The 14,406-nt window shown below is 37.5% G+C and overlaps 1 protein-coding gene and 1 non-coding gene across 2 annotated transcripts in view; both read left to right on the top strand.

The window, feature by feature from the left end:
• The window catches only part of GUCY2C (guanylate cyclase 2C), a 59,074-nt gene that overhangs the window by 39,388 nt on the left and 5,280 nt on the right, over positions 1-14,406 (top strand). The window contains 6 exon segments of the mRNA XM_039876416.1: positions 2,115-2,252; positions 3,052-3,140; positions 5,581-5,672; positions 8,074-8,232; positions 11,094-11,286; positions 12,785-12,959. Of these exon segments, the coding sequence (XP_039732350.1) occupies positions 2,115-2,252; positions 3,052-3,140; positions 5,581-5,672; positions 8,074-8,232; positions 11,094-11,286; positions 12,785-12,959 (846 nt within the window).
• LOC120613795 (U6 spliceosomal RNA) lies at positions 860-966 on the top strand. The gene has a single exon (XR_005655769.1). It is a non-coding gene; the product is annotated as a U6 spliceosomal RNA (small nuclear RNA).

Genomic DNA, 14,406 nt, shown 5'->3' with positions numbered 1-14,406 from the left:
AAGAACGTATTAGCTTATGAAAGAAGAACTGGGTGAAAATGTAGAGAAAGTTAGATCAGTAAGAAACCTTGGAAATCATCTCATCTAACCCTCTTCCTCTCTAAAAGACAGAACTGAAGTTCAAAGAGGTGAAGAGGTTTGCCCAAGAAAATAGTACAAAGCAGAGTACAAAGCAGAAGACTCATTTCCAAATCCTAGACATCCTTCATCTGTGATAATGATAAGAAATGATAACAATAAGAAAAAACTCTTATTAGAAAAATATACAATTATCTCTTTTAGGATTGTGATAAGGGTCAAAAAAGTAACACAAAGAAAAGTGATTTGTAAAGTATAAAGAACTTTTCTTGTTGAACGTTTACCCATTCTGTACTATAACTCAGAGTTAAACAGCCTCAAAAATCCAGCATTCATATATGCCTTAAGATACCACCTAGATCCAAACAGTAAATTTTGTTTTTAGTTCTATTTAGCAATCCTTAAGTTTTCCTTAATTAAAAAAAAAAAAACTATAATTCTGTCCTTGCTTCTTCAATCACATAAGCATGCTAGCTAGACATTGGACTCAATCCAGTAAATGCTTGTTGAATACCTACTGTATGCCAGGCATAGTTCATCATGTAGTGGAACAAACCTCCTTCATTAAATGATTCACCATAACACAAAATCAGATGAATTTCAGGTCAAATCCTATCCTCCTGAATATCACTGAGTTATATTTACCTGTGCCATCAGTTACCTGAAATTTTAGCATAAGTAGATCTATCTACCTTTTCTATAACCTCAAACCATTAGGATCAATTGTACATGAATCACACGTCACATAAATTCATAAGACATAAATTCAAAAAGGCAATGAGCACTCACTTTGGCAGCACACATACTAAAACTGGAACCATACAGAGAAGATTAGCGTGGCCCCTGGGCAAGAATGACATGCAAATTTGTGAGGCATTCCAAATTTTTGTAAAGTACAGCATAGAGAAGATAGTCAATAATATTGTAATAACTATGTATGGTGTCAATGGGTACTAGATTTATTGGGTGATCATTTTGTTAGGTATATAAATGCCTAATCACGGTGTTTTACACCTGAAATGAATATAATATTGTATGTCAACTGTAATTAGAAAAAATTTTTTTACAAGGCAGTGAATTTGGATGAAAAATCAAATGAGGAAACTGTTCCTCAGCATAAGCCTATCATTGTACCTGACAGCATGAATCTACAGATTTTTTTTTTTTTCATTGAAACTGCTGAAGAAACCTCAAAAAGTTCACAAGGAGCTGGGTGGTCCTGGAAAACTTTTGAGAGATGTTGGAGGAAAATCGACTGTGTGCCCCTGTTACTATTAAATAAAATATGTGATGGGTCTAAAACCCCAGTGTCTACAAGAGCCAAACACAGAACACAGAAGCACTTCACTTGTGTGAAGTGAACTCGCTGGAAAACATTAGAGAGTAGCAGGCACAGTAGTAAAACATGAGTAAATTGTATGCATTGCTTTTTAAAGAATATTGTGGAAACCAAAGAAAACACATCTGTGGACAATAGCTGACTTGGAGGCTGAAAAATATTAGCGATAATATTTTTGTTTAAATGTGCTGTCTTTATTTTCCTTTAGTAAACATATATATGTAATATGTTTTGTATTACATAAAAATCTACAAATGTTTTATATTATATAAAATATGTGAATAGTTTTAATATTTATAAAGGCTTTCATAGGTTTATGCCATATGTCCCATAAGCCTCGGCCTCTCATACCACATTCATCCCACAAACCTTTATGAGCACTTCCTATGTAGCAGGCGCTATTCTAGGTAGACCCTGAGGGTGTTCAGGACTATGATTTGAGCAGTTTCAGGAAAGACATTGCCATATGACCTCACCCAGATCCTTGCATTACATAGTCAGCTTGCAGGTAAGTGTGTGTTCTACCTTTTATTACCATTATTAGCATAAATTCCTCAAAAGTCTGAGACCAACCATATAAATTCAAGGCCATTCCTATTCAGGGTGCATGGTGTAGGGACTTAAAGAACAAAAGCAGGCTGGAGACCTGTGGGCTGCTGACACCCTTAACTTTACAATCTCCACACTGAATGCACAGACCTGTGGACAGCCCCCGAGCACCTCCGCCAAGCCAGTGTCTCTCAGAAAGGAGACGTGTACAGCTACGGGATCATCGCACAGGAGATCATCCTGCGGAGAGAAACCTTCTATACGTTGAGCTGCCGGGACCAGAATGGTAAGAGTCTGACCCCTTTTCTCTCCCACTCTGGGAGCCAGCCGACCTGCAGTCTAGGCTGATGGAGACCCTGAGCTGTGTAACCACATCTCTGTCCCTCATCTGCAAAAGTAATGGCACGTCTGCATTACACATTTCACAGGGCTTTTGGAAGGGTTAAATGACAATATGAATGTTAAGAGTGTTCTGAAAAGCATAAGATAATATACCACTGCCAGGTGTCACTATTGTCAGGATTATTGTTAAAGAATCTTCTCTTCAACTTTCCTTCTTTCCTTCTGATTCCAAACAGTCATGTGTCAATTTAACACCTGAACTAGATTATTCAAGTGGGACAACATACATATTTTAGTTCTTACTAAAATCTATAGGTTTTGTCACATGTCCTCAGGGAGTGGGGGTGGGGAAATGTTTCATTCCATTCATTCAGTCCTGGCTTACTGAGCACATACTTGTGCCAGCTCTTAACTGTCTGGGAGGAAAGGGTGACTAAGGGATGTTGGGAGAGTGGGCCAAAGTCTTGGTGAGAGGAAGCCTACTAAGGCAGTGGTCGCTGAGTTTTACAGGGTTAGTAGCCTTAACTTAAGGTAGCCTCCTGCACATAAGTGGGCATGAGACCCTTTAACCTGATGGCTGACTCATTTATTCAGCATCCATCTATGCAGCGCTGGCTGAGGCTCTGCAACAGTCTCACTAGGCACCCATCCAGGGCCAGTGGACCAATTCAGAGTCCGGCTGCTGCTAAAATTTCTTCATGCTGCGTTCTTTCTTGTAATTCCAATCATTCTCATTCCATCAGAGAAGATTTTCAGAGTGGAGAATTCCAACGGAATGAAACCCTTCCGCCCAGATCTGTTCCTGGAAACAGCAGAGGAAAAAGAGCTGGAAGTGAGTTTCCTTGGGCTGCTGTAGCAAATTACCACAAACTTGGTGGATTAAAATAACAGAGATTTACTCGCTTACAGTTCTGGAGCCAGAAGTCTGAAAATGAGTTGTCAGCAAGGTTGCACTCCCTCCAGAGGCTCTAGGGGAGAGTCTATTTTTAGTTTCTTCCAGAAGTGTCTGGTGGCTGACATTCCTTGGCTTCGGTCCATAACACTCCAATCTCTGCCTCTGTTGTCACATTCTCTTCTCTTCTGTCTGTCTAATCTCCCTTTTCCTCCCTCCTACATAAGGATATATAAGATTGCATTCAGGCCCACCAAGATAATCCAGAATAAGCTCCCATCTCAAGATCCTTAACTTAACCATATCTGCAAAGACCCTTTTTTTTACAAGTAAGGTAACATCCACAAGTGCCAGGGGTTAGGACACAGACATGTCTTTGGGAGCCATTATCAGCCTGCCATTGTCTCCTTGTCATTTTCCACCTTTCCCAACTCAGGAAAGAGCTGGTTCCTTAAGCACATATCACATTCTCAATTTTTAGGAACTAAAAGAGCAAAATGTCCATGTGATTCACTTACTAGGCTTATAAATAGTACCTACTAATTAAAAACTAAAAATGCTGACACCTAGAAACAATAGGGAAGTGTACTCTCACTCCTTTTATTCTTCCTCTGAGGGAAATGGAGTTTTTCTCTCTGCATTGGCTTAATTTCTTTTTCATAATCCCTCACAAAGGCCTTTACAGCCTATAAAAATTAAATTTTTTTTTTTTTAGAATTTTATCTGAGCTTTGCTAATCCCAAAAGATAGTAAATTGCTTTAAAAATATTTAGAGTCTTAAGAAAAAACGTTTGTTCCTTGTGGGATAAAGACGAAAACATTTTCCTTCCATTTACAAGCACCCTTCCGGATGAGGTTTGTGGCCAGCCTAGCTGGGCGTGACTGGGTCATTTTTACCTCTCCTCTTCTCTCTCTTTTTAAAAATTAAAGGCACGTTATAGCCCCTGCTCCTGTCTTTGTCTTCTCCTCATTCCCTCTCTCCCCTCCCCCACCCTCCGGCTTTTCTGGATCCTGGGATTCCTCCCCACACATCAGCCTATCCCTTCTCAAATACTCCTTTTAGTCTAAGTATATCTGCATATTGCCTAAAACCTTCTCACCAAAGCGTCCTCCTCCTCAATTCACTTGTGTAGTTGTATGGTTCTGGAAGTCAACAATAAGACTGCATATCTGGTAACTGGTTCCAATAAAATACAGGCCTGAAATTAGATGATTTGAAAATGTCACAAAAGCACCCGCTATTTCATTCAGTGGTTCTGTATCAGCCCATTTGCCGGTTGCGCCTGCGCATTCTTCTCTGAGGCCGCCATCAGACCACGTACCAAGGCAGGAGCATCATCCAGTGATGAGTACAGGCAACCAGCCCAGGTGTCTAGTCCCTCCCCAGGGACTTGTTAAGGCAAAGAACACAGGCGGGGACTGCAGCTAGTAGCATCTGTGATCCTATTTTGGGCCAGGGTGAAGCCAAATTTTATATAAATCAAATAGTTTTCACCATGCTACAAGCAAGTGGTAGCAGATGAGATGATGTTTCCATGGGCTTCCTTGTGGCCCCTCCTTGCTCTGAACCTCTTTCCTCACTTCTCATATATCTATAATAAGAATATGTAATATATGTTATAATATATATTATATCATAATAATATAGAATATATCAAATAATTCTATAACTATCATTATTTTATATAATTATATATTTATTATTTTATAATTAAATTATTATGTTATATTATTTTATGATATATAATTATATATTATATGATGTGCTATAATAAAATTACATATTAAGATATAATAATTATTATATATAATGTCTTTTGCCCATACAGTATTTGAGAAATACTTACACTAAAGAAATTATTCATTGTTTATTTGAAATTCAGGTTTGTCTTATATTTTTATTTGCTAAATCTGAGAACTCTACTAAGGCCCCTTCACAAGCCAATTAAATCAGAATCTTGGGTGGGGCCTATGCAAAAGAACTTTTGTAAACACTCCCCAGGCGATTCCCCTGGTGGTCATGGTTAAAAGCCACTGCCCAAGTGCCTCACTCTCATTTACAGTCACTGTTCATACTCACTGAACCCAACTATTTCTTGCTCTCCCCAACATACTCCCTGCAAATACCTGTAAAGCATTTTGTCTCTCCCATCAATCCAGACTCAGCCAAATCAGTATTACCTTTTTCATTAATTCAGGGCCCAAGGGAAGGGCTTAGGCAAGGCAGTGCAGGTGGCAATGCCTGAGACACACTGCAGGTAATGTCTCATCCTTATTGTCAGTGTTGAGATGTTTTAAAAATATTTTCTGCCTCAATTACTCCCATCATGGAAGAAAATAGGATACCGCCCCCTGAGTTAATCCATCCTTCTTTCTCCAGGTATATCTACTTGTAAAACACTGCTGGGAAGAAGATCCAGAAAAGAGACCAGATTTCAAGAAAATTGAGACTACACTAGGCAAGATATTTGGGTATTGCTGAAATTTTTACTTTTCTCATGATTTCAGATTTTTCTAATAATAGTTGACATTCAGTGGCACTTAAGAGTGAAAATGCCTATTCTAATGAAAAACTCTAGACTGTAACACCTGTCTCAAAAAAATTAAAATATGAAGACTAACAGACCATTTTCTCAGAGAAATAATCACTTGACAAATTAAATACTCAAGGGAAAAACTTACCTGATTAAAAACTACATACTAAAACTACATACTAATCATAGATATGTATGATTTCTAAAAACTACATACTAATCATAGATATGTCTGTTAAAAATAATCCCCTGATACTTCTGCAGGTAATTAGGATTTAGAAATCTAGTATGGGTCCTGGGAATCTGTAAAGTCCCTGCATAATTCTTAAGATATGAAATTTCTTAAAATTTTCAAATCTTAAAAAAGTCAGCAACTTTGGCCATAGGCACTTAAGACTTGAGCTATGAATCAGATTATAATTTGGGATCAAAAAAAAAAGTAATACAATTATTCATTAAGATTGAATTCTAGATTCCTCATGTTTTCTGTTAGATATAGCACAGAGCGAGAAAAATAACCCTGGAGTAAGAGTTAGGAGATCCAGTTTCTAGACTAGGATCTAATAATAGCTTACTGTGGGACATTGGACAAAGTACTTACCCTCATGGCAGGTCAATTTTCTTGTTACTGAAATTGGACTGAATAAGATTATTTCTGCAATTCCTTCCAGCTCTAACTTTCTGTGGTTCTCATTAAGTCACTGAGATACTTAACGAGGCCAAAAGCCTAGGGCTGGAGATGAGGTAGAGTGAAGTTAATGAAAGCGCGGCCATCGATTTGGTGGAAATAAACTGTCATCTGGGGAAAGGAGCAGGAAATAATAAGAAATTTAATCCTTGGCCATTTTTATTCCTTTGCAAACTTATTACTAAGAGCAGATGAGGTTGCATGTGTGACAGATGAAATGTAAACTCACGAAGATAAACTGGACCCCTGATCTTTTACCCTAGAAAGTCTGATGTAGTTGACCTGGGAAGCAGGCTGGCATCAGAAGTTTTAATAGCTCCTTACATGATGAAAATATGCAGCCAAAGTTGAAGAAAATGTTTTAATTGAATCAGTTCATCATGGAGTAAGATAACCCATCTTCATCCCTTACACCTGTTCTCTTGCCCTTTCTACCAACTAGACTCTATACTAGTGGTTTCAAGAATCCCCTGGTGAACTCGTGAAAAAATTCTGTTTCTTGATTCCAGACCTAGCAGTTTCCAGTCATATAGGTCTGCAATAGGACTCAGAAATGTATTGAATTTTTAATAAACATCCCTCCTCACCCCAGGAGATTATGATGAAGGCTATCTTCTTGAGTGGAAAAACAGTAACTTATAATTGTTATTGTAATAATGAAATGGTATGATTTGTTCGGCCCCTTCAGTTATGCTGTATATCTTATGAACATTATCTCTGATCATCACAACAGCTCTACAGGAACTCAGTGTGCCTCTGCACAGCTCTGCACCAAGATGCCCCAGTGTCACAGAAAGCTAGCATCTCATCTGTCTCCTTGGTCTAACCAAATAATCCAGAGTTAGGCTTTTCCTCCATTCTAAGGAGATAATATAAGGCTTTGCTTTGCTTTTCTTGGTTCTGCGCTTATATTTCCATTTATCACCTTTAGAGCCTTTTTTTTTTTTTACAGTTTGCAAATTATTTATTATTAAAATTTTGGAAAATGGATAAGCAAATGCAGTTAAAACATCACCTGTTTGTCAGCAGATGACCACAAGTGTTCAAAAATTTAAAAAGAGATTATAATTTTTGCTGTTTTGTGAACTGACTTTTTTCACTGAGTGATATAGAAGTAGTGTCTTTCTATGTGTTTAACTATTCTAATTCATATTTAATGGTACATTAATATTCCATTGTATCATAATATTTTAACCATTTTTTGTTATGTATTTAGGTTATTTTCAAGTATTTGCTGTTGTAAAGAATGCTGTGACTTTCTTTGTAGTTAACTTTCAGCACGTTCACGATTGTGTTCTTAGAATAATTCTTAGAAGTAGAGTTGATGGACTGTTGGTATGTGTATTCTAAAAGCTTATGACACATTTTGTCAGCTTGCTCTCCAGAGAGGTTGTACTCTGTATTTTTCCTCCTTACCTACACTGATTGTCATTGTTTTAGCATTTGTTTTTTGTTTTTTTAATTAATCTTATTTCTATTTCTATTCTTTGATCTTTCCTGGGATTAATTTTTTCCTAATGTTTTCTGCCATTTTAATTTTTTTCTTTAATTACCTGTTTATCACAATTGCTCATTGTTCTTAATGAAGATTCATGTTTTCTTAACAATGTGGAAGAGCACCTTATCTATTACTATCTATTACCTATTACAGCCTTTTTCATGACCAAAAAAGTGAAAGTTATATGGACACCTTGATCCGACGTCTACAGCTATATTCTCGAAACCTGGAACATCTGGTGGAGGAAAGGACACAGCTGTACAAAGCGGAGAGGGACAGAGCTGATAGACTTAACTTTATGTTGCTCCCAAGGTAAGGCAAGCTGTCCTGCTGATGTGGTTTCCCACGAGGCCACAGCCATGCCTCATATCTTAAAGCTTAAAGCTTCAGCATATTTGTCTAGCCAGTGTTTTTCTTTATATTTGTTCGGGATTGTTCCTTTTTGCATATTCTTTAACAGACTGAGTTTTAAAATGCACATACCTTGCTAATCCTTTTTCTGGTTTGCACTCGAAATACCTGGAAGAAAGAGGTTATTTTCAAATGTCCAAGGAGTCATTTGAAAACAAAAGAAATGTGGACTGTGGAGTTAGTATGACCTGAGTTCCAACACCGCCGTCCCACTTTTATTGTCTGGGACCTCTCTCTCCTCAGTCTCAAAATGGAAATTAAAGTTTTCTTACTGAGTCTATGAGCTATAAGGCACTTTCAGGAACTAAGTGTTACTATTATTATTATTATTATTATTATTATTATTATTATCATTATTATTTTTGCTTTCTTCTTCCTACCTCAAAGTAAAAGCCAAATTACAAGAAATATAGGCATCTTTAGTGGAGGAGGTGAGGCCAGGCATCAGATGCCTGATCCCAGAGACATGTATAGGCTGACCTCCATTTGTGAAACAATGTAATAGCCATGACAGAAGAGAAAAGAAATAAGGTTGAAATAGAAAGGAAGTAAGGTTGAAATCCTCGAACAGTTTAAAGTTTTGTTAAGTGTCAGTACTGAAGTAATAACTAAGGAATGTTGAGATAAGCAATAAATTAAAATATAAAGAGCTAGGAAATAGGCGTAGACCAAGGCGCCCACAGTTGTCACAAGAGAGAAGTAATGGTCTCTTCTCATTAAAGTATAATAAACTGTCCTATTAGATTAAGGATAAGCTAGACAGACAGTCTAGCATTGGATGAAATCATGGAAATTGAGGTCAGCCAGGCCTGACTTCAAATCATGGTTCCACCATCTGCTATGGATATGTAATCTTGGGCAAGTTACTTAAATGCTCCAAGCTCCAGTGTCCTATCTACCTCACAGGCTGGCTTAAAGACCCCCCCTGACATAATGTGGAGGATATAAGGTACTTGCTTAGCACATCCATGGTCATTCTTATTATACACAGTAGCTATGACTTTTGTATATAATTGTATTGGTTATTATTTTATTTTGAACCCATACTTAATTTAGAATATCAACTCTACATTAGTAAAGGAATGATTTTGAGATTGTGTTTTCTAAAGAAATAGTTTCTCTTCTTCATTTCTGGGCCTCAAGAGAGCCTAATATAGAACCAACATGCCCTCAGAGAGCCTAGAAACAGGCCACAAATGGTATCCTTAGAATAGGCTGCAACACTATTAAGCAATTTCTGTCAGCACTCCATAAATGTTAGTTACATAATGCAAAATTCCTTGCCTGACCTTTAATGCCGACTCGTGACAAAAATAATAATCTGATTATCTGGCTGCTTTCCCAGGGTGCCATCATCAGTGGTTTTAACCAATAATGCCCTCAGTAGCCTCCAAAATAATCTCTACCCTTATCCTAGACGTGTCAAGAACTACCACCCCAGAAGTGCCCCTGGCAATCCAAACAGCTACATCAAAAAGGTGCTTTTCAAAGGTCCTGAGTTCCATCACTGTTTCAAAGGTCCTGAGTTCCATCACTGCGCCAGTTGAAAAGACTTCTTCCCTTGATACTCTGAAGGTTCTCTAAATGAATATTGTAAATTTTCGTGGTTGATGGGCTGTTTTTCTGGGAGAGTGCTAGACATTTTTTCTTTGCCACAGTCAGCACAACTCCAGATCCTCCCCATCATCCTCTCTATGCAAGCCCTGGGTTGTGGAGGTCTACGGTGCAATAAAAAGCCTAAAGAGTGGAAGGTGCTGAGTTCTAGGACTAGCTCTGCTCTTAGTGGCTGTGAGACCTTGTGAAAGTCATGCTTTCTTTTTAAACCTTAGCTTTCTCATCTGTAAAAATTAGGGATTTATTTTCAATGACCTCTATGGCACCTCCCAGCTTCTGGGTTCTGATTCTAGTGGCGCCATACTCAGGTCCTTTACAAAGTGATCCCAAGGGCAAATAGGGAGCATGCAGCCTCATGTCAGCCCCCACCCCAAAACGGGCCAATGAAAAGACAACTGAGCACATAAAAGAGTTCGGAGTGCCTTCTTGTGGTTCTTCTCTCTTAATTCTGAATTTGATATACTGCTCTTTATATCTCTTCGACAGAGATATTTTAAATTGCTTCTATTTGAATTCTTCAGTTTTGGCATATTTTAATTTGTTTACATGGCAATTGACTTTGCTTTTTAAAGGACCTGATTCTGGTTCAAAATATGTCAAATAAATTCTGGTTCAGAATATATCAAAATTCATTTTAAAATGCATATTAATTCAAAGTGATATTAAACAATACCACATTGAATATGCCAGGGAGGTAAAACTATTGACTCTGATGAGAAAGTCAGATCTGATAGCTATCGAGATTCAAGCTCTTACATTAATGACACACTCTCCTTCTCAACTTCTGGATATAGAACTTCATCTACAAGAAGCTGACTATGAATAGAGAGATAAAAAGTGGGCAAGTGTGTATATGCATCATGGTTATGTAGGTATTAGAGTTACATGTACATTGTGTATTAGGGTCAATAATCAAGTTCTAAGTTAATGTTGAACCTGCTTATATTTATCTAAGTTCAAGTACATATATATAATAATATGCTCATATATATGGTATATACAACTTATCTTTCCTTCCTAACCAGCCAGTTCACTGAAAATCCAGTGTCTAGAATTCTTGCTAGACAATGATTACTGTCTCAAAGATTTATGTATGAGAAGAAAAAATTTACCAAAGGTGAACGCATTTTTTTTTTCTTTCCATCTAGGCTAGTGGTAAAGTCTCTAAAGGAGAAAGGCTTTGTGGAGCCTGAACTATATGAGGAAGTTACAATCTACTTTAGTGACATTGTAGGTTTCACCACTATCTGCAAATACAGCACCCCCATGGAAGTGGTGGACATGCTAAATGACATCTATAAGAGTTTTGACCACATTCTTGATCATCATGATGTGTACAAGGTAACCACTTCACCTGACAGGCTGAAATGATTGTCCGGCCCCAGGTCAGCAGAGCTGGCATTGGTTTTTTCCTATTATTTCTCAGGTCTTATCCTCTCAATTTTAAGAGTTAATGAATTGGTGGTTGAATGTGAGCTAAAAGTGAAGGGAAATAGAATAAGAAGGGTCAGAAGTCAAAATGGCCGTGTGACTTGAAGAAGCAGTATGAAAGAAACAACATAAAGTTCAGCAGGAATGAATTTGGGGTACTAAATTTGGGGTACTCTCAAATCATCTTCAAACAATAAATAGTGTTTAGGCTGATTGCAAATGAAACAGAGCAGGCACCAGAGTTATAATAAGTGGAATAGGAATATCTTGTTGTTGTTGTTGTTGTTGTTGTTGTTGTTGAATAGCAAGCATCATTCAAAAAAGACTAAGGAAGAACAGGGATAACATTCTAAAAGTTCAGAACATTCTAAAAGTTCTATTACCTGACTAGAGAGCTAAGCAGTTCTGGGCTAATAATGTCTGAGTCCGAAGAGTAAAGGAGAATTCCCACATTTTCATGTTAGAAAACCAACAGAGCATATGGAACACATAATTTTAAAAGTAAAGCTCTTCATTCAAATCCCAATTTGCCCCTACCTAACTGTGTGACCTCATAAAGCATTTAATTTTGTCGAGTCTCAGTTTGCCTATCTGTAAAATGGGACGATAATAATACTAACTCAATGGGTTATTGTGAAAGTTACTGAGATAAATAATATGCCTGAAACACTGTGTCCTTCATAAAGTTTAGAAGTCACTCATAATGGTTATTCTCACAGAGAGGACTTCCCTTTCAGGGTTTGTCTTAGACCAGTACTCACCCTGTGTAGGTCAGAAAACCATATTAAAAAGAGTTCTTGTAGAAAAGAAAATGATTATGTGTTTTAGAAATAGTTGGCAAAAAGAAGTTAGCTGACCAAAAAATATGAACTATGCATATGATTATGAAAATAAAATTTAAAGTGAGGACATTTATCAAAGAATAATGTTTATAGAATACTGTTAATATAAATCTACTACGTATTACAAGAAAAGCATTTGTAATCATCACACTACAAAAATTTGTCTTGGAGGAAACTACAATTTTTGTTTTTCAAATAGTATATGAAAAGATGGTAAATGCTGAAGATGACTTTTCTGGTAATTAATGCCATTCCTAAAATGATATAAAACTTTTCAGATTATTTAAACATTTATAGAATTGCCACCACATCTGGATGATTTATATTATTATGAAGTACTTTCATATGGCTACAGTCCTTTATAGTCATCCATTTAACTAGACTATAAAAACCCTGAAGAAATTAGTGTAGAACTGGTCTTAAACTGGTCTCAGAAAATGTCTACAGGACTGTGCTCATACTGAGTTCTCAAAAACTTTTGTATTTGTTATGTGATTAATTGCTTCTGATTGATTTCTTGAGCCTTTTGAAGGAGCAAATTCACTGATGAGAAACTGTCTCCACAGGTGGAAACCATTGGTGATGCTTACATGGTAGCTAGTGGTTTGCCTAAGAGAAATGGCAATCGGCATGCTGTAGACATTGCCAGGATGGCCTTGGATATCCTTAGCTTCATGGGGACCTTCGAGCTGGAGCATCTTCCTGGACTCCCAATATGGATTCGCATTGGAATTCACTCTGGTATGGAGTTCGGCATTGTAGCAATTGGGAACCATGTGTACCTCTGTGCACCAGCTCAATAAGAAAGGATAAAGGGTCTTCAAATGTGATCAGTATCCACGTGAGGTTTACTCATAAATATGTCTTCCAAAAATTAGATCTCATTACATATCTTGACATAATTAGACCCAGTCCCTAGAGAATTCTAGAAAACAACACCTTTGATTGCACCTTTGACTCTTGGAATGATAAACATCAACCATGTGCCAAAATAACAAGCGATAGATTTCCTATTTAAATCATTGTATTTACTGTTTCATTTATCTTCCCCCAATTCCCTCCCACTCCCCCACCCCAATCTTTTGTATTTTTTTCCACTAAAATATTATAGTATCTTAAATGGATTAGTTTATCTATGGCGGGGTGGGGGGCAGAAATAGCTGTTCAAATTCCTATAATAAATGGGCACTTATATTCCTCCCACCCCCCTCATGTGACCCAGGTATTTTCTGAACCTGAGTTACTTCAAAGACTGTGACAGTTACCCAACCTTGAATGCAGAGATTTGAAATGTTTTACAAATACAGTTGGAGATGAACTCGTGAGTCATTTAGATTAATCCTTTACAGGGCATAAATTATCTTTTAGGTTCTAAGATAATAATATAGCCACTTTTAGAATAATCTCAGGATTCCCTGAAAACTCACCATTTTCAAAGCCAATTCATTCCATTATTGAATAATTTTAATTGTTAGATGGTCTTTCCCTATGTTAAATTAAATTGCATCTTTCCATAATTTTTTGTCATTGCTCCTTTTTATGTCATCCAAGTCTCACAGAAGACTCAGAGTACAGAAAACCCAAGAGATCACTCCAGGCTTTGTGGCAAGGACCAGACAACTGCATTTGCAAAAGTCATCCTGTATCCACAGTGCCTAGCACAGAGCCTGGCACTAAATATTTATTGAGTAATCAATCAGTGAGATTCTCTAAGTGATAATAAATAGAAGTTAAAAATTTGCTGCCACATCTTTTATAGCCAGGAACGTAGAGATAGCCTTCCCCAATCGTGTCCGCAGCCAAATGTCATAACGTTTTCATATACACATAAGGGAATTTCCTGAGCACCTCCCTAGCCAGCAACAGCATACTGTCTCCTTTCTGACCCATAGAATTATCAGGCCTGGAGGAAGGGACAGCAGCAGGTCTGACTGAACCAAGTCGGAGAGAATGGGGCTCTGGGTCTTGGCCCAATCTCTTTTCCCCTGTGACCCACTCAATGCCTGAGCTGACCACCAGGGCCCAAGTGCTGCCATATTGGGCTGGAATGCGAGTAGATATTTGGCACACATACCTTATATCTAGGTATTACCTTAGGGTTTAGCCCTAAGAAATTAAAAGGTTGCAGTTAAATATTGGTAGGTAGAAACAAGACAATATCTTCAGGGATTTTCTATTTCCAGGACCT

This window comes from Pteropus medius, unplaced genomic scaffold, assembly GCF_902729225.1.
Source record: "Pteropus medius unplaced genomic scaffold, Ma_sr-lr_union100, whole genome shotgun sequence".
In the NCBI taxonomy this organism is placed as follows: Eukaryota; Metazoa; Chordata; class Mammalia; order Chiroptera; family Pteropodidae; genus Pteropus; species Pteropus medius.
This window is presented reverse-complemented; position numbering and strand designations above follow the sequence as displayed.